The 27,169-nt window shown below is 41.8% G+C and overlaps 1 protein-coding gene across 4 annotated transcripts; it reads left to right on the forward strand.

Annotated features, from left to right (window-relative positions):
* Positions 1-961: 961 nt before the first annotated feature.
* On the forward strand, positions 962-26,678 carry usp7 (ubiquitin specific peptidase 7 (herpes virus-associated)). 4 transcript variants are annotated; one of them, XM_083977587.1, is made up of 31 exons: positions 962-1,447; positions 5,462-5,566; positions 6,453-6,651; positions 8,109-8,247; positions 8,493-8,581; positions 8,711-8,819; positions 9,251-9,381; positions 9,819-9,873; positions 9,953-10,033; positions 10,302-10,392; positions 10,507-10,589; positions 11,109-11,218; positions 12,061-12,238; positions 13,366-13,510; positions 13,714-13,844; positions 15,886-16,020; positions 16,780-16,881; positions 17,379-17,484; positions 17,645-17,737; positions 17,879-17,946; positions 18,236-18,336; positions 18,819-18,972; positions 19,154-19,221; positions 20,025-20,133; positions 20,831-20,908; positions 21,028-21,128; positions 21,957-22,056; positions 22,864-22,983; positions 23,084-23,155; positions 23,346-23,436; positions 24,626-26,677. In XM_083977587.1, exons 1-31 carry the CDS (start codon positions 1,351-1,353, stop codon positions 24,730-24,732), a joined length of 3,348 nt encoding a protein of 1,115 aa, XP_083833713.1. In that variant the 5' UTR covers positions 962-1,350; the 3' UTR covers positions 24,733-26,677. The 4 variants fall into 4 exon arrangements, with proteins under 4 accessions (XP_083833713.1, XP_083833710.1, XP_083833711.1 ...); XM_083977584.1 differs by having other exon boundaries at positions 1,169-1,447; positions 20,031-20,133; XM_083977585.1 differs by lacking the exon at positions 962-1,447 and adding an exon at positions 2,158-2,305 and having other exon boundaries at positions 24,626-26,678.
* The last annotated feature ends 491 nt before the right edge of the window (positions 26,679-27,169 follow it).

A 27,169-nucleotide genomic window follows, 5' to 3' on the forward strand; every position in this document is an offset into this window, starting at 1 on the left:
GAGTAGTATATTCTGAAAAATTTACTTGTTAACTGCACATGGGGATGTGTAGCATAGACATTATAACATATTATTCATACAAGCATGTGGTGGTGTACATAAATTATATTGAATAAACGTACTTGTTTCAATACTTAAGTTTGGTTCTACGTTTTATTTATTTATTTATTTATTGTCACTGATGAAGGCCCCAATTCCACATACAGCCATCAGTATGCCCTGTCCTGTCAACAATTCTTATAGTTTTTCATTAACTTAGTGCAAATGTGTAATTATTGTCGCGACTACTTATTTTTATATTATCCCGTATCAGGTGCACACGTCTGATCCCTGTCATTTATCGCGGATGAGGACCTGGCCGGGGCTGGGCCAGTGTGTTTGGATCTCCATGCGGATGTGACATTTCAGAGAAGAGCGCGACCGCCATTTTGAGATTTACCTCAGACTCAACACATCACAAACCACGGGAGGAGCGGGTTGAGAGCCACACAGCTCAGGCTAACGTTGTATGACCGGGCACATTCCTCACAAGAAACAAGGGGGTTAGCTAGAAATGCAACGAGGTGCCGCGTTTTGTCGTTTATCGTTTTAGGTGGCGGTTTGGGGGGAAATTGGTTCATGCTGGGCCGTGGCAACTCATCTCATCTCCGCGAACTTCCAAATTAACATCAGTGCTATTCCGTGTTGGAAACTGGTTTGAATGGATAGCTTCTTCCTCCGCTCTCCCCCAGACGAGGGACAATCGGAGGAGCACACGGACTGGGGATATCGCAGGGAAAGTTGTTGAGTGTCTATTGCAAATGAGCCTTTGTTTTCATTGTTGTTGTACCGATATCACCCGTTGGCTGCCTAGTGTCAGGTAGCTTCACGCTAGCTATAAACAGGGTATTTGTTCGTCTGGCTGCAGGTCGTGCTGCGAGTTGTCTCATTGCCCCACATTTCCCGGGGTAAAGCCGGATTGAATTAGCTAATTTCAGCGGGCCCCCCTCTTCGGAGCCCCGGTCCATCCATCCCACCCCCACCCCCCCGCCGTCAGCCAGCAACTCGCGACCCACCAAAGGCGCCGAGATTGGGCGAATAGCGAGCAAATACGTCCGCGTTTCTCTACCCGCTCCCCCGCCGACCTCCCCTCCTCACTCCCCGGCGCTGACAGCGGACAAGGCCGAGGTCGCAACAGAACAGGCCCGGCCGCCGAGGCTCGACCTGTCCGCCGCCCCACCTCCGCATCCTACTGCACCTCACCAGCAGTCCAGAGCCACCCGGTTCCCCGCCGAGCCGACCCTGGACAAGGTCGAGGGTAACAGAGATAGCAGGGAGCACCGCATCACAACCACAACAACAGCTGCCAACATGAACCACCACCACCACCACACGCAGCAGCAACAGCAGCAGCAGCAGAAAGCCGGCGAGCAGCAGCTCAGCGAACCGGAGGACATGGAGATGGAAGGTAAGAAGAGGTCCCAGGAAAGGACGACGGGCACTTCACGGCATTTTATGCCACATTTTAACACCTGCACGGGAAACCCACGTTGGTTTATTTGTGCAAGTTGGGCTTCAGTTAACAGTAAACACGAAGGCCCCGAGCTAGCAAAGATAGCCGGCTGCATTTTTTTGCTGATTGTGCGTCCGCTGCAGCAGACTTGTGTGGAGCTGACCTCATTTTGCGTTAGATGCAAACGGAGCTTCTACCTGTATGTCTCCGTATTTTTGCTGTTTGCCATTTCATGTACATTGACTACGAGAGCCTGTCCGTCCACACTGCTAGAGATTAGCCGCACAAATCATTCATTCGGATCGGTCACTGGTTTTCTAAACACTGCGTCCAGGTTTTGACAACACTTTGCTGCTGTAACAAGTTATCAAACGCAGTTTCTTTCCCAAACCATCGCGGGTTATATTCCGCGTGCAGCCCCGGGACTGCGGGCCTCTTGGGTTGTTGATAATCTAAATGTTTGTAAACAGTGCGATTGTTTGTCCCGCAATTAACGTGGATCCATCGCTAGGTAAAATTAACTTCGACTTAACTCTAGGTTTCGGGTTAAATATTGCGTCTATCGAGACTCGGGGTTTCTCGTCAAAGTCAGCTATTTTGTGAATGAAGTAACAGTCGCTTAGTTATCTGACTAATTATTAGTGTTTGAATATAGCCCGTTAATAGCCGTTCGTGCTGATAACGTTAAGCCAGCCTCTCTAGAATATATGTTAGCATCATGTCTGGCGGCTTGAACATTAAATGTGGGCCTGTAGGGAGACGGTATCGGCAAAGTACAGCATTAATCCTGTAAGTTTGCCTCCAAACGTCCAAGTAAGTAGGTTTGACTTGTAAAATTGTTGCCGTGATATTTAGCAAGCGCTGTGTGGTGGTATCTCCTTTTAGTCGCCTATTTGTTTCTTAAGCTGGTGAAATGTAATGACCATTGCTAGCCGGGCTGCTAAGTGTGAGCTAGTCAATTAGCGCCGAGGCCTACTTCGTTGCGTTCATTTGCTGGCTAGCATGCTAGTTAGCCGATGAGCTAATGCTCACGGAGGGGGTGTGTGGCGTTCCAAAATGGTGGCTTGTATTTTGCAACGTTCGATTTGGCTATTGCTCGAATGTTAGGCCTTGACTCCGTGCTTCACGCAGTTTAGATATTTTTACATGTCCCTGAATGCTGTCTGACGGTATTATGAATTTCTTATGGGGGATAGTTTTCTGTAACATTAAATTGTAGTTTTGCAAGGTGGTTCAATTGATTTTAGCTATCGTTGGCTAATAACGGCCTGTAGTCTGTAGATGAATCTCGGGCTAGTGTTTGCTAGATGGCTAGATAGCTAACGCTAACGCAGATGCGTCAGACCTGATTTGCTGAATTCTCTACAATAACAAGTTTTGCGATTTCGGTTCAAATTCTGACGGGTTAATATACAAAATACAAATTATTCCCTGGTGTGGTTGTATGTTAGTTTACATGTTGGTGTCGGACAGTGTTTAATGTGAAACGTGTGGCAGTGCTGGCAAGTAACGGTAGTCGCCGCTGCGGTAAGCCAGGCCCGCGCGGGGATTTGCTGCTTCATTGTATGGAGGACCAAACGGCATGGAGCTCGCCATTTTTAATGATCTGTGTTTTTGTTAGTCCGATTTTGACTCGGAGCCACCGCTGGACACAACAAATTCACATAATAACCACTCTGCTGATATTTTTAAACGATTTTTTACAAATGTCAACTTTGGACTGAGCCGAGGCTTGTGAGAGCCCTCAGCATCACTGCGTCATTTCTAGGGATTTTATTATCTGTTCACAAGCAATGTTGCTCCTTATTCAGCGACACACGATCTATATTTTATTTGATAACAGAACTGATGAAGTAGACTCATCTACAGATGGCAGTTAGATTTTTCCAAGCATTCAGGATAATACTGGTAACAGGTGCACTCCCCAGAGTTTTATCACCCTTGAGTTGCAGGCTCATCCCTCTTGGGTTTTCTCCCAGTGCACTGCAGACATACAAGACACAGAAAACAAGTTGACACAATACACTCATCACTTTTTTCTTTCTGAATATAACAACACACGCCACATTTCCAATATGGGACTCCAGTCAGTAGCAGTGGACTTGATCCATCATATATTTTGCATATCTCTTATCATTTTATCTGATTTACCACAGCATTGTTTCTAGGATGTCAGGTTGTTGCCACTACATGATCAAGCTAGTGTCTGTACCTGTACTAGCTCTCCAGAAACATTGCTTTGTCATTGAATTGTTATTCATTAATATAATAATTGAAGTACTATGATTCAAATACTTGTACATTTTAAAGTGGAATAATTAATTTAATTAATTAAACTGGAACATAGGCTATATATGATAGGACTCTATACCATATGCTAAATGCAACTACCTGTATTCACACAGTAGGGTTAAACATGTTAGTATGCAGCATTTCACCCTCTCAATGCCAAGACATTGTAATGCGATCCTCTATACTGTTACAGCGATGTTCCTCTAGGTTAAATACACATCTGGAGTTGTTTCTCTGTTTGCGCAGCTTAAAGTTGTCTCATCAAACAAAATTTTTTTCTTGATGATTGAAACTTTTATTTGCAGTTTTCAGTCCAAGGCTCTGGATTTGAAAAGATTAGGAAAGATTAGAATACTTTCTTGGTCCTTCTGAAACGAAAGGCTGTGTTTGTGCTGTTTATTAACGGTTACTGCTGTAGTGCAATGACAAAAGGCATTCAGATCAGTTACTGTGATGCCCCTGGAAGTGTATTGATGTGAATATCAGACTCATTTAAGTCCAGTATGTGCAGATTTCAGTGACTGATGTGCGAGTACGTGCTTCTCATAGGTTTTAGGATAGACCAACACAGTGGGCGGGACAAGAAGTTGTCATGGACTTGAGTGACAGACTCCATTAGCACGATATAATCCACTTGGGGAAACAAGGTCAGTCTCTCGGAGGACTCGGTCAGTAATGTTACCTGGAGGCACTACTGCGCCTGTAAGCTAAGAGGAAGACGAGGAGCAAAGATACATGTGAAATCCAATGTAAGAGACAGACTGACCCAGCAACACATTTGGAGACATGCCTGAGTGTTTGTGTCAGTGCTGTCATTACTCTCAAGTTTGGTTTTGGTAGCGTCATTGTCTATATTACAGCATCTAGACAGATTTCACTCGCTCCTGGGAGTCGACTCAAAGCTCCCGATTCTGTCATCAGTGTGTTTTGATAAAAGAGACTGTGCATCGAGCTGTCTCATTATTCGGCTGGGATAATTGTTGTCCTCTGTGCGCGTGTGTTTTTGTTTGAGCGATGACTTGCAGCTTAATCCTGCATTGTGTCCACAATTACCCAGCCTGCTGTAATGTTGCATGGTCTTTGTTATGTGCATACACATTCTCTCTGTGTCGCCCTCACTCTGACATACAGACTGGGAAAGAAGATGTGTCATGCTGTCTCAGCAGGGTTTTCCCAGTAAAAAATGCAGGACGGGGACAGAGATGGCAGTGGCTGCAAAATAACATAACGAAAAGAGGACCAGCCACAGTTGATGCAGCTTTTTTACCGTTTGCCTTAAATAATTATGATGGTTGTCCGTTCTATTCTTTATAGGGTACACATATTCAACGAAAGTAGGAAAATAAGACTTTAATGAATCTACTAGCAAAATCATTGTAAGAATGTAATAGACCAGTACAATTCAACACTGAATTTAGAATTAAAATGTATTCACGCTGAATTGTTATTACTCTTGCTCAGTGAGCTGAAATCTTATGTGTCTTTATTTAATTGTATCTTGGTTGGATGTTTATACTTAGTTTTTTACATTTCTGATCTGCTGAAGTCAGGTTGTTAGATTGGCAGAAGCCGTAGCCAGAGTTGCCTCCAGCTGAAGAAAGCTCTCTATCCTGATATCTATACTCGAACCCTGCTATCTGTACAGTCTTGTCAAATAGTTTTTTTCTCTCTCTATAGCTGGGGACACAGATGACCCTCCAAGAATCCCGGCCAACCCAGTGATCAATGGTAACGTGGCCATGGCAGATGGACACAATAACACAGAGGAGGACATGGAGGATGGTGAGTAGCCACGTCACTCTGAGGGGCAGGTGCTCAAGCATGAAAACAAGGCATCCTTCTCTGACGTACTAACAAAGCTTTACACAAATCTTCCACAAAATTACGCTGTATAGATAAAATGGAGTAAAGGAGGTGAAGGAAGTGTTATTCCCCAATGGGAGAACAAGCAAAATCAATTCTCCCATTCTGTGCATATTAATTAAGGGTGAACTACTTTAACTATGTTCAACTGCCATTAATATTAGGAAGAAGAATGGCTAAACATGAGACACACTGCACAAGAGCTAGAAGAGATAGAGAGAGAGAAGCCATCAGTGACTGTTCAAGAAATTAGCAGATCAAAATAGCATGTAAACAACAGAGACACTGCCAACCGGAAATGAGGCAGTACTGTGAACCAGAGCAATAAAAGCCTTTCTAAGAAATGGAAGGCATTTTTTTCCAGTGAAAACCAAGGAGTCTTTTTATTAGAAACTCGAACAGCAAGTGTTGACTTTGTGTTTACATGCAATACAGTTACTTTAACATAGCACATGGGATCAAATTAGAACAAGGCTTAATACTAATAATAATAAACTTAATGCTACTATGACCTTATTTATTTATTTATTTTTAAATCAGGACAAGACCATAGGTGGTTTTGTCCAGTGTTGTTAGGCTTTATAAACCGGTCCTATGTATCCAAAACCCACATTTAACATAATCCTCTGAATGGCTCAATTTAATTGGCTCTGGGTGTATTAGTCCCGGATTGGTTTGTGAAAACACTGATATCCAGCGATCAGTTACTGCAACTCCTGACAAGAGTTGGATGAAACTTGTTTTCCAGCTTTCTGTTCGCCATCTAATCAGCCAGTTTTTCCCATCTCGCCTCATCTGTTCACAGACACCAGTTGGCGATCAGAGGCAACGTTCCGGTTTGTGGTCGAGCGCTTCAGCCGCCTGAGTGAGTCAGTGCTCAGCCCGTCCTGCTTTGTCCGAAACCTTCCATGGAAGATCATGGTGATGCCTCGCTTCTACCCTGACCGGCCACACCAGAAGAGCGTGGGCTTCTTCCTACAGTGTAACGCAGAGTCCGACTCAACGTAAGTGTCTTGGTGGCAGTGGGGGGATGTGGTGGAAGTTATAGATTTTGGCAAACAGAAAAGTTTGATGGCCCTGTTACAGACACACAAGCATACACATGTACACAGTGACTCCCATTTGAAAGATTTCCATTGTAATTTCACAAAACTAGGAAGGATGTTGTGCTTCTGTAAGATGTTTGAATTATGTCAAATATACATACAGTACAGTCAGTAGGAAGCTTAGCTTTGGTCTCATTGGAATATAAATCTCCCAGTTTGTTACAGCCTTCCATATTTTTGACAAACACTATCCCAAATGTCAATTGTTTTTTCAGCAGTGGTTTTCTGTTACTCCTACTATTATAAATCTGTGATTAGTGAAGCACCATTATATCAATTGTCTTGGCCAAGAAACCCTGCAGCTCATTTTAAATAGTTGCACAGGCCTCTTGTCTGTCTTCTTGGTGTCCTTAAATGTGTAGTTTGGGGTCATTTGACATTTGACAACTACCCCGTAGTGGCGTGGTGTTAACTATAAGTCCATGAACCAAGTCAGCTACTGATACAATTACAGGTTATTTCTGAATAATAAGATGCCAGTGCCTTGCATTCAGTCCACTTTGGCGAGTTCCCTGCTTAATTAAATGCTGAATGAATACAGACTAGAAACATGCACTAGAAAAGTGGAGTTTAACTTTGTCTAACTCTAACTGGCATAATACAGTGTGTGTGCGCCAATGCAAAGGGCTGCTTGACAGTAAAATAAAGAAGAGGTTAAAACATGTTTTTGCGCCTAGCTCTATTCTCTGCAGCACATCACTCAGCTGCTGTGTAGGTGGTCTTAGTCGCGTTTCAAAGATTGATAGCATGCTGATCCAAATTTACTGCAGGTAATGCTCTAACTATTGATAAGTACATCGCACAAATCCATGTCAAATAACCCAAGCTATCACTTTAACACATGGACTTTCTTCAGACCATGGCTGTGATGGTATCTGTAGTTTTACTGTGATGTCAGGTATGCACAGTTTATCACTATTAACAGCTTTTCTCAGGTAATAACCATTCAATGCACAGTGTAATTTCTAAACTTGATTGTTTACTGTAAGAAATGGATTGAATACTCGTGCAGGCAGTTGGTTTGTTTAAATTTATTTTTGACTTTCATCAGTGTGTAGAGACAATGCTTTCTGGATGGATGCTTCTGAGCCCTTATTTTGATTTCATTGTTGACTGTTGACCTTGATGACCTGATTTTTCTACCTAAGTAAAAGTGCTTTTTAATGCCCAGCCCCAGTGGATTTTAGTCCAATATTCTCAGTGTTAACACCGAAAAAGATTAGCAATTAAAACCTGGTCATCTTGTCATTCCTCACATTGCTTTAGGCTTTCTCTTGAGCTGTCGATGAGGAAATCATTTAACGTTTCATTTTTTCATGCTAAGGAATTCCTGAATCCTGTTCTTCGTGTTTCAGGTCATGGTCTTGCCACGCACAGGCCATGCTGAAGATCATCAACTACAAAGATGATGAAAAGTCCTTCAGCCGCAGGATCAGTCACCTGTTCTTCCACAAAGAGAATGACTGGGGCTTCTCCAACTTCATGTCCTGGAGTGTAAGTGCAGTTGGTTATACAGGCTGGTGGCGTAGACACACGTCAGAGACACTGGCAAAAATGTAATCCCAATATTGAATAGGACTGTGCTGGGCTCACTAATTGGGCTGTTCTATTATGACGCACCATAATGCCATTTTCTCATAATATATTTTAAACCTCTTTGTGTTCATTCTTTGTCATGAATAAAGTTCAAAATATACAGACCCATTAATAGTAATTGTTTTGGTGGTGGTTTTATTCAGGATGTGACTGATCCAGAGAGAGGCTTCGTTGACGATGACAAAGTCACGTTTGAAGTCTACGTCCAGGCAGATGCCCCACATGGAGTGGCGTATGTAGCTTTTCATTTTTCCTGGGGTCTTTCCTTTGTGGGCTGGGTTTTCATCGCTGGCACATTCTCTCTGTTTAGGTCTTATAAATTATAACTCCACTCTACCATCATCTTTCTCTCTATAAACAGCTGGGACTCAAAGAAACACACAGGCTATGTTGGATTAAAGAACCAAGGAGCGACCTGCTACATGAATAGCCTGCTACAGACACTCTTCTTCACCAACCAGCTACGGCGGGTACGCTTTCATCTTTGTGTTTATGAGTGTCTGAGTTGAGTTGTTTGTGTGAGGTGTAGCTTTTTTTTCCTGTTGGCTGAATACATTAGTGCTGAACAGAGAAAGATTTGTACTGTGTGTGGGCATACACATCAAATACAGGCAAGATATTGAAATTTATGGTGAAATAAATATCCTCGGTGTGTGGCGTAGTGCTGTATGTTTGACCTTACAGGGACAAGTATGTATTTCGTTCAGTAATGTTTTTTTTTAAAAGCTGCTGCTGATACTTATATTGCTACCACGGTCAACAGCTGATTATCTATCTGACAAAAAATGACTATAGTAAATGTCCTTACTCACAGATTGAAGCAACTAATTAAATTTGTGTTACCTTCCAAAACCAACCGGACAAAACGTAGTATGAATCCTCTCAACACTTTGCTTCGCAGGCGGTGTACATGATGCCCACAGAGGGAGATGACTCGTCCAAGAGTGTCCCCTTGGCACTGCAAAGGGTTTTCTATGAGCTGCAACACAGCGACAAACCCGTTGGCACCAAGAAACTCACCAAGTCCTTTGGGTAGGTCGGAACTCTTTCATTGACAGGCCTGTCTCTTATTTGTCCTAAGATGACAACGATCAAAGCTAGCACAGGAGGTTAAACCAGCTATGACTGGATTTGAATCGCGTGTTTCATGTTGGCATTTAAGCACTCATAACATCAAATACTGGGGAGGGAGTGAGTTAACTGCTCTGTTTGAATAACATCAGAAACATCTTTGTACGCTGTTTGATTTGCCAGCCAACAGTGAATCATAAAAGCTTGGCATAGTTAAAATCTGTAATTTTTTATCTTCATTTAACAAAATCAAAAGATGTTGTCTCAATGAGTTCTTAGGATGTTACCTGGTGTTAGTATGGAGGATAACTACTGAAACACATGGTGAACTGATGATGCCACGAAGTCTCCCTGATCCAGAGTTGTCCTAACTGTTTGTTGTGATTTCTCCTTTTAAGATGGGAAACACTAGATAGCTTCATGCAACATGATGTACAGGAGCTCTGCAGAGTGGTGAGTTTTCTCATAATTGCACGAGGAGAATGTATAGGTGCTCAATAAAGGATTTACTACATGCATATGTGTCCTACAGCTCCTGGACAATGTGGAGAACAAAATGAAAGGCACCTGTGTTGAAGGAACCATCCCCAAGCTCTTCAGAGGAAAGATGGTGGTATGTTTTCTCCTCTTCCCCTTCATGGTTACAGTCAAGAAAGAGCATTGATTTACTGTTCAAAAAGGTAGCTCTATTTGAAGGTACATGTTTCCAAATTCTGCAATGTCAGTTCAGTATGTTCATAGTGATGGAGTAGTCTAACTTTACAAAGGATGTAGCCAAGAACAGGGTTGGTTTAAGAATAGGAAGATATATCAAGAAGTGACTCACCAGTTGAATCATGGTCTCACCCGAGTGTGTGTGTGTGTGTGTTCTCACTTTGCAGTCATATATCCAGTGTAAGCATGTGGACTACCGATCAGAGCGGATAGAGGACTACTATGACATCCAGCTTAGCATAAAAGGAAAGAAGAACAGTGAGTAGCAACATCGACACAGCCTCACTCTAACAATTGAACAGTGTTTGCTTCCCTGACGTTGCCACTCCTGTTGTTTCCTTGATCTAATCCATACTCTCTGCTCTTTTCCAGTCTTTGAGTCATTTAAAGATTATGTTGCAACTGAGCAGTTAGATGGAGACAACAAATACGATGCGGGAGAGCATGGCCTTCAGGTGAGGCTTCGCACTGACTAGATCTTCATTATTTATCTAGTTGGTTTCCTTTTTTAAAAAATTTGTTTAGGTTTAGCTTAATTTTTTTTATTTTGAATTGATATTATGATATAAACAAATTATACCCACTATTTTCATCAAATCTGTCATTATCCAGAAAAGTAGGTCCCTGTTGACAAAGTGCAATAGTAATTCAAGACAGTACTTTCAAACTGGGACACACTTAACAGTTTCAGTCATGCACAGATTTGTTACATCCAAATAATTAGGTCAAACTGTAAAAGGTATCTATTCTTATTACAATGTAGTGTCTCCACTCCAAGCTAAGTGGACATGTGAGACATGCAGTCTCAGTGTTTAGATGAAGATCTAGTAGGTGAAATAACAAGAGAGAAATAACCTGGAGAGAGTGGATCAGTAACGATGGCTTGTATAAAGATGGAATCATTCATGGTTGGAGAATGAATATCAATTAGATGTCTTGACCAGATGCCTGACATGTTTATGTTTGCACCACAGGAGGCAGAAAAGGGAGTGAAGTTCCTTACCTTCCCCCCAATCCTTCATCTGCAGCTGATGAGGTTCATGTACGACCCACAGACCGACCAAAACATCAAGATTAATGACAGGTAAAAGACTCACATGACCATCACGTGTTCATTCTTTTTTCTTCTTTTAGGCATACATGTATATTACTTTACAAACATTTATACACACATCCCTGCTTAAAGTAGATCAGTCTCTCACACAGTGCGTCATGCTGGTGATGCTCACACATCATTTTCGGGAAGGTCTGATCCATATTAGCATAGGTTAAAGGAGCGGTCTATTTTGGGAAATGGTGCTTGAGCTTTCGCTCTCTGAACATTATGCCCCGACCTTCTGCACGAAGACACTGAGAAAGTGAGTCATTCAGAGTTTCCTGTAGGCCATATAATGCTTTGAGGGAGCTCAAGGTGTTGCAGCAATCCGCCAGGATAATCTGCCTCTTAAAGAACGCACACACACCGTCATCCCGAATAACTAATTTTCCTCTGTGGCATCTCTCACAATCCCTGAGTCATCGTGGTGACACTGCCACAGGCACCTGGGCCCCTGAGCTTTGTATTTGTACACATACACACCCAGAATGGATATCCAGTGGCTTGCATCAGGACACTCATAATTGTTCATAATTGCCTCTCATCATTGTTCTCTTATATATACATATATTTTGTATTTATAGGTTATTGTGTTAATATTTGATCTTTCTATTGTCATCTTCTTTTTATTCTATCCACCCATTCCTCTCACTCATCCCACTTATTTACTACCTATCATATTTTTTCCTGTCCAATCTCCCACTCCCTGTGTCTCATCCTGGTTCTCCATCTTCTCCTTCTCCATCCTCTCACACTTCCCCTCAATCACTCCTCACCCCCGCCCCACCCTCGTTCATTTCTCTTCTCCTCCTCCCTCCTCTCCTCAATAGGTTTGAGTTTCCAGATCAGTTACCTCTGGATGAGTTCCTTCAGAAGCCAGACTCTAAGGACCCAGCCAACTACATCCTGCATGCAGTGCTTGTGCATAGCGGGGACAACCATGGCGGTCACTACGTCGTCTATCTTAACCCCAAAGGAGACGGCAAAGTGAGTGTCAAGGAACCAATAGTGAGAACAATTTTTTTATGCACCTTTCACCAAAAATTCTGTGGGTTTGGGTCATGTTGGGGTTGGGGGCATTTATACAAAATGTGTTTGTGCTTTACTAGCTATAATGTATGTCTTTACTTAGGATGAACTAAACTATGGATGCTCATTATTTGTTATAGTTGATTTCTACACATGGGATGCTTTAGAGCTGACATTGAACACAACAAACTTCTGAAAGCAATCATTCTAAAAGAAAACAGTAATGTTATCAGGACCACTTTAAGAATATAGAAACTGATATAGGTAAAGCAATTTTCTTAGATATTGTGGTGGTTTTAAAGGTAAAATTATGGATATGCAGGAACACTGAATGTCAAAGTATAATGCCCAACTGTAACTATAGATATTATGATTATTCCAAGTTATTTGCCTTTACAAAATTTTGTTAAATGTCTGGGCACAGAAATGAGAGAAAAGATTGACCAGAGACACACAAAAAAGTACCTGCCAGTTCTTACAAGAATATAGAGAGATGTTAAAAAGAAGGTGAAGTATTTGCTTAGCTTTCCAGTCAGATTCACAGAGCAAATGTTTCACGAAAACAGTGTTGAATCAGCTACATAGTTGAAAAAAGTGCTTGTCAGGAATGGAATATAACTGACAAGAGTCTTTTGTTGCTGACTGTGCACATGGCACTATTTCAGCTACAGAGTCCTGTCACTGTATTGTCTGTTTTTTTTTTCACACACAACTCTGAAGTTGTAGCATGTTTAAAAGCGGCCTACACACCCGGCTCACACTCAAATCAGTGCATTGTAGTGTTGATTACAGACAAGGTCAACTGGTTGAGCATCCTGTACTTATTTGTATTAAAGAGGAGGAGGTTGGACAAATTATTGATGTTTAATGTTAGTTTTTTTTTTAACATACTGACTTTGCATGTTGGGGTTGATTAAAAGCCTGATCTAAATGGTTGTCTTAAGTGCACTCTGGCTCTCTCTCTTTTTGCCCTGCTTCTGCCCCCATTCCTCCCTCTTTTCCTCATTCCTCTCTTGCCTCTCCCTTCTACCTCACCCATCCTCCTCTCACCACCACCCCCCCACCCCACCCACCCTCCTCCTGTCTATCATTCCTCCTCTCTGCAGTGGTGTAAGTTTGATGATGATGTGGTGTCACGATGCACTAAAGAGGAAGCCATAGAGCACAACTATGGTGGACATGATGATGACCTCTCAGTGCGCCACTGCACCAATGCATACATGTTGGTCTACATCCGTGAGTCCAAGCTCAGTAAGTCACACACTCCCTCTTTCTGCCCCTTTCTCTCATATTGATAACATCAGAGAGATTTAGTGCAAGTACAAAACTACATACATATGTAAGGTTGAACCATCCACAATGACTGCTCTAGTTTACTGTCGTAATGGCTTTAGTAAACACAAATGTTGCTGTATTGCAGCCTGACCCAACCTACTGTTGTCCCTGTATCACAGGTGAGGTGCTCCAACCGATGACTGACGTGGACATCCCCCAACAGCTGGTGGAGCGTCTGCAGGAGGAGAAAAGGGTAGAGGCACAGAAGAGGAAAGAGCGCCAAGAGGCTCACCTCTACATGCAGGTCCAGGTAGGGAACCAGGACGCTGTTTGACTGAAGAAATGTGCTGCAAACTAGTCTTGAGCCTCATTAATGTTTTACACATGGGAAAGTACCATAGGAAAGTGAAGCTCTCCTGTTGAGACACCACTGTGGTTCTTTATAGGAAGAGAAGTTGAGTAGCAGTGTCTCAGAGAGCCCCATTATATTGGGTCCTGGCTGGTTATGTACTGTTATGGATGAAGTGGTGCTCAGTACTTGGGAGTATGCAAGAATGCAAGACTGAATTTTTGAACTGTGATGGGACTTAACATGTTTGGTGTTGACTTGGTTACAACCAAAATGCTGCGTTAGAGTTGACACGATGAAGCTGTATGTTACTTGTCTTTTGATATGGTGATACTTGCATCCAAAACAGTGGTCAGGTTTACTTCATAGGTGGATGAGAATGACAATTTTACAGAACAGCAAATTAAAAAAAAACATAAAATGCTGTAAAATGGCAGCTGGGCACAGTTTGACCCTTTCAACAAGAACAATCTCCAAACAAGTCTCTAGTCTTTAGACAGTCGTAAAATTATAGTGACTGTGACACATTTTTATATTGGCACAGGCATTGTTCGTGATCTATCAGCAGGAGGAAAGAATGTTGGCACTCTGGCTGAGTCAGTGAGGCAGTCGGTGCAGTTCAGGTGTTGCAGAACGTGTAATAATGAGGAAGTAGTTTGTTACAAGACGAGAAAGTTTTATCCTGTGCAAAGATGTCATCTGTTTTTTTTGGTAAACACATAATGCTAAATTTCCATGAGGATGTTGTGCATTTTACCTCTAATCCTGTGGATTTGAGTGGTCTCAACTCCAGACAAAATGCACCCTGTAGCTTTGTATATGTTTCACCAAGTATGGTTGTGCTGATGTTAACTGATCTCTGTGATGATTGACAGCTTATTTTCACCAATATCAAGACAATCTTTGGCTTGTTTTCCACTTAATATCCTAAGTTATTATTTATTTCATTAAATTGATATTGAATTAGGGCTGGTTATGGCAAAAATCATAGTCATGATTTTTACTGCACAGTGGGACTTTTCTTTGATAGTGGTGTTATTGTGCAGTATTTTACCAGCACCTTGTTTTCAAAATCGTCGGATGCCAAAATCATAATTTAATATAAAATTAGATCAAGACCTGGTGTGCGCGCACACACAGAGACACGCACACACCGACCAGTTGACTGTTATTGAGGCACTGTTCGGTGTAGGTCTAGCATCTGTGAACACGTCAGACAAACACGTCACTCAGTTTGGTTTCACAGCCGATGTTTTTTTTTTTTATGGTTATACATGATAGAACTTCAGGCCATAAACATGTGACGTAAATGATTCATTTTCCGTTTGTAATGAGAATTTTATTTTCATCATGGCCATAAAATGTGTACGTCATCCTGCATCCTGATTCATTACACGGTACCTGTCAGAATCAGACTGAGCAGGAACACATTAAAATACAAAGATGAAACTTCATTGCAATATCATAATGTTCTGCAAAAACACTTCTGGCTGTGACTGAGGAACTGAGGGAGCTTGGGACTATATTTGGACTGAATCGGTGACACTAATTTCAGGTCCCCATGTTGAAACTGCAGTGATTGTATAGACATAGACCTTCTTTGCTGGGATGGACATGTCTGTGAAGGATCTGTGTTTTAGAGTATCTGAATCAGTTTTATTGGCCGAGCATGAACACATACAAGGACGGACTCTTTGTTTTTCTCCATGTGTTAACTTCTATTTCATAAAAAATGCACAAAATACCCTTTTTTATTGCGTCAAAGTCTTCACTACATATTTAATCTGGACAGATATGGATGTAAAATGCAACTTTATTAGTAAGGGCCAGGATACAACCATTAGGCAGTATTTTGAGTTACTAGTATAAATGAATGTTTGTTTATTGTAACCTCCTTGCTCTTAGCTTCTTGTTCTCTTCTCTTCTTGTTTTGAGTCTTGGACCACCTTTACTGTCAGTCACTAAAGCTGTGTTCTTGCTGTGCTCTTCTCCCTCATGGCAGATGGTGACAGAGGACCAGTTCTGTGGTCATCAGGGCAACGACATGTATGACGAGGAGAAAGTCAAGTACACAGTCTTCAAGGTCCTGAAGAGCTCCACACTGCAAGAGTTCGTCCAGAACCTCTCCCAGACAATGGTGAGGGCCTCAAGATTGTGTGTAGGGGGGGGTGGATAAGATTGTGTTTGTGGGAAATGGGAATTGTGTGGGTGATAAGAATTCATAGAATTCAGATTTGTTACAATGCACTGGAAATCCCAACCCCAGTTCAGTCCTCTTGTGTTTGTGCCCTTCCCGTTCGTTCATGGCTTATTAAACGTGATGTGCTGCCAGTCTATGGAGGAGCTTTATCCATCCCAAAGGAAACTATCATTGCGCCTACACTCAGTACGTTTACGTGACTCTTAAAAAAAACCCGAATCATAGCCTTAATCCGACTATAACTGGACAACTGAAGTGCATGTAAAAGCATTAGTCCGACTAATATCGGAGTTCTCCAACTCTGATTAGGACACCCAGATAATTTGGAAATCGATTTTCTTCAGCATGTATACACCTTTATCAGACTGAAACAGGACAATGCATGTGCGCATGCTCCACAACAGACATCAACATCATGCACTTTGATGATTCAGGAAAAATAGACAACTGTTTACAATGTATGTAAATAGTTGTACTGTGGAGTCTTACCATGACATTTCTTGCCTGTGTCAGTTTCTTGTAAAATCCTTTTACACAATTTTATTATCTGCTTCATTTGATACTCTCTACCTTCTAGCTGCTTCCCATTTGTGTGTGATGTCATTTTTGGCTTTCATGCTCATGTTTATTTTACATTACACAAAAAATCAGAATAGAAAACAGTGGGACAGAAACTCACACATTGATATCCTGCAGGGTTTCCCACAGGACCAGATGAGGCTGTGGCCCATGCAGGCCCGGAGCAATGGAACCAAGCGACCTGCCATGCTCGACTACGAGGCCGACTGCAACAAGTCGGTGAGTGTTATTGTGTGTGGTAAACATGCAGATAGAGGACCCACCTCCCAGTGCTACATGGTAATGTTGAAATGATTAGTCGGCACTGGTATTTTTTAACTTTGTGTGTTAATAATTTTTTTCATCTGTATGTTCCCACCTAGTTTTGCGCCAGTAGTATAGTTTTGTCTTTATTGGAAGGGAGTTCAAATGCAACATGAAGCGTCAGAAATGTATTAAATGTGCTTTGTAATACAGAATATTGTGTTACTGCAAACAGAACTGAAAACATTTTAAAAAAGGAGATACTCCTGCTATTTCTGGAATGTTTAAAAACGAGAATGCTCAATAGATGATCTGTCGATTCAAAGTGTCGGTTTCTCTTTCCATCCTTTTAGTGTATTTGTGCCTGTGTTTCACTGTTGGAGGAAATATCACCATTATACTCCTCTAGTTTCAATTACTTGACCATTAGATGGTGTAACAGTTTGTAACATCTCTGCTCTTCTGTGTTTCAGATGATAGACTTGAGCGACAATGAGAACCCCTGGACAATATTTCTGGAGACAGTGGATCCAGAGTTGGCCGCCAGCGGGGCCACGTTACCTAAGTTTGACAAAGACCGTAAGTCCCCATCTCAACACTCATCATCCTACAGTGTCCCCTCCTGTAACATCCAGGCATCATCAACGCTGTTAACACTTTAAGAAACACTGTAACATTAGGCAGATAACTCCTCAGGAGACCTGCTGCATTGTTAGTGAATCTGTCTCCTTCTTTCTAGATGATGTCATGTTGTTCTTGAAGATGTATGATCCCAAAACAAGAAGCTTAAATTATTGTGGACATATCTACACACCTATATCCTGCAAAATAAGTAAGTAGCCATCCATGTGTATTTTAAGATCAAAACACTGTCACTAGATAACCTATGTATGAAAAAACCCATTTGCACTAAAAATGCTTTGAACTGGAGGATTAAATCATGTTTCTGTTGCTCTTTTCTCCGTGTAACCAGGAGACCTGCTGCCAGTCATGTGTGAGAGAGCAGGGTTTCAGCAGGAAACTAGCCTTATCCTCTATGAGGTGATCTATTTATATAGCGCTCACTTGCTGGCGCATTCCTCTGTCTTTTTCTCACTTGTTCTAACTCTTCACTCGATCCTTCACACTCTCGCATTCCCAGCCTCTTCTATCCGACACACAAGCTTTCTCTCTCTCTAACTATGGTGTGCACACTTTGACGCTGGCACACGCTGAATCTCACTTTTTCTCACACTTTTATAGTTCAGTGTGTTTAGTACTTCCATAATCAAACAGTCGTGTGGACCAACAGACATCTTCACTCTGATAACATCTCCCCGTGTGTTTATAGGAAGTAAAGCCCAATCTAACAGAGCGGATACAGGACTATGATGTCTCTCTGGACAAGGCCCTGGACGAGCTCATGGACGGGGACATCATTGTCTTCCAGAAGTAAGACTGTTAATATGTGTGTGGAGGTCTGAGCGGTGCGAGTTAATTCAGATCATGTTATGTTGTACATTTTTCAGAGTAAATTTGATCAAGTGTATATAGAGGATGGCCGAGAGCACTTTAGTTAGAACACGGCTAGGAGTGCTCTTGAAATCCACCATGTGTTTTGTTTTTTTTGTCTTTTTGAGTTTTTAGTGTCCTCTCAGAAACATTTCAAGCTTTAACAGCTGCTCAGATGAACATGTTTCATAGCAAGTCAAATTCACGTCAGTTTTAGATTTGATTAAGTTTCTCCTGTCACAGTTTGTCCTCATATGAGATATCTGTGCAGTTAGAGGAGGAGCTTTCATCAGAAGGGATGAAAAAGTTCTAAATACTTTATCTCTGTCTGTCCTCATGTGTCCTTTTCTTGCTCCTCCTGTCAATTCTCCACATTCTTTATCTCAACGAATCCATTTTTCTACCTTTCTCCAACCATGAAGGGACGACCCAGAGAACGACAGCAGTGAGCTGCCTACGGCCAAGGACTATTTCCGGGATCTCTACCACCGAGTGGACGTCATTTTCTGTGACAAGACCATCCACAACGACCCTGGATTTGTGGTCACGCTCTCTAACCGCATGAACTATTTTCAGGTACGTTCAGTGAATGTGTGAAGTTAAAGGGAGAATTAATACCACAGAAATTTCAACATGTTTGCGTCTGACCATGTTTTTTTGTAATCTCCCTGTGGGCAGTTCAGTTCTGACACCGATGAAACGTGACAGGCCTGCGGTGATTCCCCTGTTTGTAACGTTTGTGTTGTGTGTCTGTCAGGTGGCCAAGACAGTAGCGCAGAGGTTGAACACGGATCCCATGCTGCTGCAGTTCTTCAAGTCACAGGGGTAGGAGCCTTGTCTCATCCACACGTACACATAATAAACAATCGTCAGTGTCCCAATATTGATAGTTTCACAAATGACACATCACCACAGATGTTCAGACCCAAGATGTGATGTGCATATTGTGTAAATGACAACACAGGACCAGTTGCCCAGCTGTTCTGCTCACTGTATGTCCAGCCTGGAAAATTTTATGTTTACAAAATTTGAATATAAAACTGAGACAGTGTTACAACATTGCTGAGAATGAAGAAAAAGACACAAAGAGAGCCTTGGTTTCTTATTTTGCAACTCATTGACTAATAATACTTTTGCCGTGACTTATTAATTCTTATTTAAAGAGCATAAGAGATTAGTTTTGGTTTGCTCTGGCTGACTTGAAAGTAGTTGGATCAGATTCCAGGTTGTTTCAAGGTTTAGCATTCATTTCATTTTGAAATAAAAATCTAGTTTACATTACAACCATCACACAGATCTCATTTTCACAGCTTCATCATGTTTGTCTTTGATATTACTTGCTGTTGTCAATAGAAATGTTGCGTAACCTGCCCCCCCCACCTTTTTTTGTTGGTTTCCTCTTATTCCTCCCTCTTTGGCTCCCGCCTGTCCTGCTCCTCTCTCCCTCTCCTCTATTCTCCCTCTCCCTCGCATCTCCTTCTCTCTTCCTCTGCACCTCTCTGAATATCCTCCTCTCTCCCTGTTTTTGCCCACTTCCTCCTTTTGCTCCATTTCTTTTTTCCCACCTTTTTTCCTCTTCTGTCATCCCTTCGTTGTCCTCCCCCCCTGCCTGGTGGTGTGGTGGCCAGGTACAGGGACGGTCCAGGGAATCCTCTCAGACACAACTATGAGGGAACGCTGCGGGACCTGCTGCAATTCTTCAAGCCTCGGCAGCCTAAGAAACTCTACTACCAGCAGGTACAGAAAGTTTTCCAGCTCTGCTCCTTCTGGGCTTCATTCTTTTTAGTTTTTTTCTTACCTTGTGCCTACATTTCTTAAAATACAGCTGCGACTATTGACCAAAGAAGGGTCGCTGTAGGGTTTTTAAATAACACCTGTGTTTATTTATTTCTCAATGTGTTGTTTTAGCTTTTTCCCTGTTGCTCATCTTGATTTAATCTTGGCTAAACCTTAACACAGATTTCTCTTCTGTTGTAACTCTTCTTTTCTTCTAGTCTGGCCTCGGGGCTGAAAGCTTATTTTTCACAAATATTTTAGCAAAATTGTTTTCTATTTTCTATAATTTTAGCACAGAAACAGTTCCACTCATTTTGTCCAGTGAAACGCACTCAAGATGGAGAAAAGGCCTATGTCCAACATTGAATCTGTAGATATTCCTGTAGAGAGGTGTGTCCTCCTGCCAGGACAGCTGCTCATTATGATTTGGCATTGTTAGTTCAGTAAGGACTGTCTGCAGCAAACTAAGATGAAACTAAACATCGAAAAAATAAAGAAAAATATGCAGTGCATTCATCATCTTCCATCACAGTATTAATTATGTATGCATTATGAACATAAGTAATATGAAACCAGTGGCCACAGGATGTCACCAGATCAGCTTCCAGAGCAACACTTTGAAACTCTCCTCCTTTCTCCCTCTTTCCTTTGTCCACAGTTAAAGATGAAGATAACAGACTTTGAAAACAGGAGGAGTTTTAAATCCATATGGCTCAACAGCCAGTTCAGAGAGGAGGTAACTCACTTCGAGCATCAACACCATATACGACAAGTCTCACACATTGTTTCCCCCTCGAAGCGAAATGTTCCGTGTGATGCGCGTAGACGTGAACTGTGCATGTGTGTTTGTTGCAGGAGATCACTCTCTACCCTGACAAACATGGCTGTGTGCGGGACCTGTTGGAAGAATGTAAAAAGGCAGTGGAGCTCTCTGAAAAAGGCTCTGAGAAGCTCAGGTATCCACCCTTCAGATGTGTGTGTGTGTGTGTTCATTTTGCAGCTGAAATGGCAGTGGGTTGGTTACTGCAGCAGTGTAGTCCTTGCCAAGGGCTTGAACCTCACAATAACGAACCAGTTATTCTCCAGTTGATCTCCAGCTGATTTTTTGTTTTCATCTGCTCTGAGCTGAGAAACTTGCTGTAACTTCTCACAATCAAAATCTTAGCTGAACAGTTGTTAAGCTTTGCTTCAGGTTTCCCACGTTAGACATTACTCATGTTACAAATGAATTTAAGGGGAAAAAATGAGTAGTTAAGCCCCAAAGAAAACAGTCTTAGCAACATCACCTGACATATCAACACCATCAGTACACAGGAAGAATTTCAACAGTGGGAGTCTGATGTTTCTCCATGTAGTTTTTGATTACAAACCTCCACACTGCAGCTCTTATCAGCTCATCATATTTCTTATTTTTTACATTTTCTCCAGTGTATCTCGGGTCAGGACGGGTTTAGATAATGGAGTTTGATCAAATTCAACTAATGCGTGTGACTGTGAGGGATTTTTGATTTTAGAGCAGTTTAAACATGGCCTGACAATACCAGGCATGTTCCTCCCTCAGGCCCTTCAAAGTGTACCACATCGTCTCATTTTTTCATGAACCCGCTATCTTTAGCAGCGCCGAGATTTTAAGGTCTGCCTCCAGTCGTTGTTTTTGCGTGCTATCTTGTATGTATCCTATGTTTCCTGTGATTTTATGCTCTGCAGATCAGTTTGTCTGTGAAAAGCTCCTCTTGAGTATTAATCCTCCCTCCCTCTGTCTCTCTCTCCTCTCCCCCCTGCAGGCTGTTAGAGATAGTAAGCTATAAAATCATTGGGGTTCACCAGGAGGACGAGCTGCTAGAATGTTTATCTCCAGCTGCCAGCCGCACCTTCAGAATAGAGGTGTGTATGTGAAGCCCTCCCTGCGTGACCCTCTTTCGTTTCTTTTTCTTTTAGTTTTATTTTTAGTCAGTTTTCCTCCTTCACATAACAAGCCTACAGCATGGCACTGACATATATTTGCCCGTCTGTTAAATTTATCTACATAACCAGCCAGATTTGCAGCTATCATTTGTAAAGGTTTAATAAAAAAAAATAGGGTGTCATTTGGTAAAGATGAAGCACTGACTGGATGTTTCATGGTAGTTAGTTACCTTTATTTAAACCGTGACATATATAATATGCAATACACACAACAAAACAGAAATGAAAATAAAGTAACAACGTTCCTACAGACCCGTGTCCCTGTCGATTAAACTAACATTTAAATTTAGACAGGACTAGTTTAGAAGTTTAAAAAAGAGCAGCACAGCACAGAACAATGTGATTCTCTCAGGATCGGTGTCTGCGGTTCAACATGGTCATTGGTTTGCTGAGTGTGGCTAATGTTAGCCGTGGTAGCAACAGCGGCTTCCCGTCTATGCAGTTTAACATCCGCATGACCGTGGTGAATGTGGTCGCACTTTGCCCCAGTCGAGTGTTTGTGTGCCAGTTTATTCTGACTCAGCCAACATACAACCATGTTTTCATTTTCTAGATCAAAACAATGTCAAACCGCTCTGGTTTCATGAGATGCCATCTGTCCTACTTTCCACCTTTTTCTTGTTTATGACATTCAGACATGAGTGTGGGGAGGGGGGGGCTGCAGTCAACAAGTGAGCGCATCATCGTTAAATCGTTTGCTTTTCCTGTTTCCTTCCCTTCCTTTAGGAGATTCCTTTGGACCAAGTGGACTTGGACAAAGACAGTGAAATGCTAATCCCTGTCGCTCACTTCCACAAGGAAGTCTTTGGGACCTTCGGGATCCCGTTCTTGCTCAAGATCAGACAGGTGTGTGTGTTAATGTTAGTGGAGGGTTGAGGGTTAGTGTACTTATGTGTTACTCAGTGACTTCATGTTCTTTGTTTCTCTTGACCTCCTTCCCTCACAGGGCGAGTCATTTCGGGAGGTGATGAGGAGGATCCAGACCATGCTGGACATCCAGGAGAAAGAATTTGAGAAGGTAAGACGTCAGGCTTTGATGGCAAAATAATGTGACATTGTCTGTATTGACTGCATTAGTTGTGTTCAGACGAATATTTAACATTTTGTTTACTGATGATGAGAACTAAATACAACCACCAGGTGATAGTATTTGTTCTGTCTTATGTGCTGTTGGCTAATGTGTGTTTTTCCTGTGTGTTTGTTTTCAGTTCAAGTTTGCGATTGTGATGATGGGGCGACACCAGTACATCACCGAAGACGAGTACGAGGTCAACCTGAAGGACTTTGAACCACAGCCAGGTATTTCCTGCTGTGATACATATATTTCAGCTTTTACCCCGACACAGTGTATGTTCATCCAGCATCGCACTGCAGCGGCCTGTGAAATTCATGCTAGAGCAAATTCCTGACAGATGCTTTTAACATATTCTTCTTAGACATGGATGGTTATTGCAGCTTGACAGAGACAGACTAACACACAGCAAACATGTACATCTGAGTTTAGGATGACATTTTGGTGTTAAATAAACCATTGATTAAATGTTTATGTACTCCTAATAAATGCTTACTAGGGAAACTGGTGTTACTGAAGCAAAATACAGTTTGCTTTCAAATAGTGATCTGTGATCACAGAAGCAGCATGCCCCAGTTGATGATGGTTCCTGTGCAGAGTTTGGTATTTAGTTTTCTTCAGCACTTTGGGATATGCTAGCCCTGGTCCCTTTAAGCTCTCAAATCAGTCTGCCCTCACTTTTACAAAAACTAGTGAACAACTCACACACATACAAATTCTGAATCCTGGGACAGCAACAGCTGCTGTTCACTGTGAATGAGACCTGGCTTTGCAGTCCTGCGCCTCCCACTGAGTTATACAGAGTCAAAAAGCGCATGGCTACACTACAGGGCAGTGAAAGGCTCTGATTTATGCAAATATTATCCAATTCAGTGCGAGTGACAGCCAGGCAAGAGACAGTTATTCACTTCTCCACTTCATAATGACAAAATGTGTTTGTAGTGAGTTACCAGGATATAAAAAAGAATAATGATGCGTAGAAACAATCGGACACTATCAGTGGATACTTGAGAAAACAACTGTCCAGTCAGAGCACAGTTTGTAAATCACATGCTCAATAACACACCTCCGGGACCAAACGACTCCTGGGAGACTGACGACTGCTTTGCACCTGAATGTGTAAAAGCTCTGTTCAGACCAACAACAGCCCTGCTGTTAAAAAAAAAAAAAAAACCTCACAAGGCTGCATTGATGTTGATTAAGGTTCTGGTGAGAAGTCGCAGCAGCAACTGTTGCACCTTTTGCTACATTAGCATGGGGAAGCAGGAGAAATTTACCAGGAATATGCACTGCAGGTGCTGGTGTCAGTTCTGCAGTTACGTCCTCTCCTGTTGCACTATTTTTGTTTTTGGCCCTGAATAATGATTTTCACGCTGGACGTGTGCTGACCACTGTGATGCGTCTCCCTCTCCACAGGTAACATGTCCCACCCGCGCCCCTGGCTAGGGTTGGATCATTTCAACAAAGCTCCAAAGAGAGGTCGCTACACCTACCTGGAGAAAGCAATCAAGATCCACAACTAAAAGCAGCCCGCCCTTCCTCTTTGTCCTCCTCATCCTCCTCCTCCTCCTGCTCCGCCTTCCTCCCTACCTACTTTAACACACCATAACCACAGACTGTAACCAACCGTGTGTGTGTGCGCGTGTTAGTGTGTGAGAGACTGTGTGGGCATGCGTGCGTGCTTGTGTGTGTGTGTGTGTGTGTTCATCACTTTTAACACCCTGCCTGGACACCTCTACAGCTCTACACCGGCACTATGTCTTCAGCGATACGGATCTTGCTGCAGCTGACGGATTATTCTTCAACCACAAAATAAACTGCACCAACCACCTCCTGACTGTTTATTTTGTTGTTGTTTTTTTTATTTTAAATTTTTTTTTTTTTTTAATTACCGTATCTCCTGCTAAGTTTCAGGCTGTTCAGTTGTTTTTCTTCTGGCTTCTTTACCTGTTGACTGCCTGTTTTTTTTTTTCTTTTTTCTTTTTTTTGTTACCTGTCTGGAAAGTAGGAGAAATTAAATTGGATTTTAATATAAAAGGAGCAGAGAGGAGAGAGGATGTGGGTCACAGTATAAATATATGTAGGTGTGTAGATATGTATATGTGTGAGCATATATACAATATACACACACACAGACATATGGACTTCTAGACTTTTTTTTTCCTTCTCCCACCTCACCATTTTCTTTTTCCTTCAGATTATTTTGGGGGTTGTTTTTAAATAAAGAGTTATTTGAAGAGGCATCATGCTGCTGTGTAGAGAGTTTGATGGAAGGATGTTTGTGCAGACTAACTGACAGAAAAAAAAAAACGAGGGAGGGGACACATGGTCATCTTGCAGAGGAATCGTTGGGAGGGGGGGAAACGGCGGGGATCTGGTGTCCATCCTGCGGCTCACTGGTTGCCCTGATGTGGTTCTTTACATTTCTTGCTCCCATCTTTTAGTGCTACAAAAACAAGTATTTCCAAGTTTACACACAGTTCTTTCTCACTTAGTTTGGTTGGTGGAAAAATGAATTAATTTTTTTTTGTCTCTTTCTGCAGATCTTGTATAATAAAATAAAAATCCACAGCATCTGTTTAAAAATAAAACGGGGGAAAAATAAGGAGGAAATTTGTCTGTATTTCATCTTGCACGTTGGCACTTAATGTCAGAGGTTTCTCAGGACTGGCAAATGTACATTTTAGGTTGTGGTTTTGACTTGTTCAGTGACACACACACAGACATGACCCCCTCCCCTTGACCTTCTCCTTATTCTTTTGTTTTGTTTTTTTAGGGGGGGGGTTGTAATGTCTCTCAGTCATTCCTCCTCTCAACACAAACACATGCGAGCTTCGTCTTCTCCCTCCCATCTTCTCTCTTGGTTGAAACTGTCGCCTCCATGTGGTTGGGAGCAGTAACTGCGCTGTGCTTGGTAGGGACCTGCAGACACTTAAAGCCCCCAGGTTCGAGGATTGTGTAGAGACAAAACCAGCATTGTAAGAAACACTTAAAGCCCTATGAATTTATTTTTCTTTTGGTTTCTTTTTCTTTTTGTTTTAAAGCACAGATGGAATGCTCCCCTAATAGCGTATAGCTGGCTCTGTAAAGACAACATTAAAGAATTGTATATTTAAAAATATGAACGTGTAAAATTTAAGAGAAACACATGCCTTTGTTGTTGGGTATAGAAGGAGCCAGGTGTTCATATTTCTTGTGTGTAGGTTTTTCTTTTCTCTTTTTTGCGTTCCTGATGTACCATTGACGATTTTTTTCTGTTACATTTGGATTTTTTTTTCTTTTCAAAACTAACTGCATTGGTTTTGTCTTGTTAAAAAGTGCAGTACAAAGATGACCTGCAGAATCACACCTTAATTTGATCTTTTCCAGTTTAAAATCCTCAGTGTAGCAGCAGTGTACGACAACTATTCCTGTATATTGCCTTTTTGCTGGAAAATGTATGTTGAATAAAATTTTCTATAAAAACAAAAACATTACTCTGCTGCGTCTACATACCAGCGTTTGACTGGGACGAGACATTGTTATAGGAATAATTAGAAAATTATTTGGTGGCTACTTGGAAATGTTTGATATTAGAGTCAACAGCCACAACCAGTTAGCCTAGCTTAGCATAAAGACTGGAGATGCCAGCCTGACTCTGTCCCAATGGTAATGACAATGGCTCATGAGTAGGCCTGCCTCTGAAGTTGAGCTATGAACATCCTAAACCTTTTTTTTTTCACAAATTCACCAGTACTGGGTTTATGTGGACGATATGATATAGGCCTTCTGTGATGTATTGCTTTTTTTTCTTGTGAAAAAGTATTTTTCTTTTCTTTTCTTTTTTTTAGAAAAACTCACAAAGAACACAAAATGTTGTATGCACAAAAGCAGAGCAGTTGGACCTGTATGTTTCTTTAACAGTTCCTACATCATCCTACATCACGGTGCTCCTTTTAGATGAATAAACATCTCCCTCAA

This window comes from Trachurus trachurus, assembly GCF_905171665.1.
Source record: "Trachurus trachurus genome assembly, chromosome: 8".
Lineage (NCBI taxonomy): Eukaryota > Metazoa > Chordata > Actinopteri > Carangiformes > Carangidae > Trachurus > Trachurus trachurus.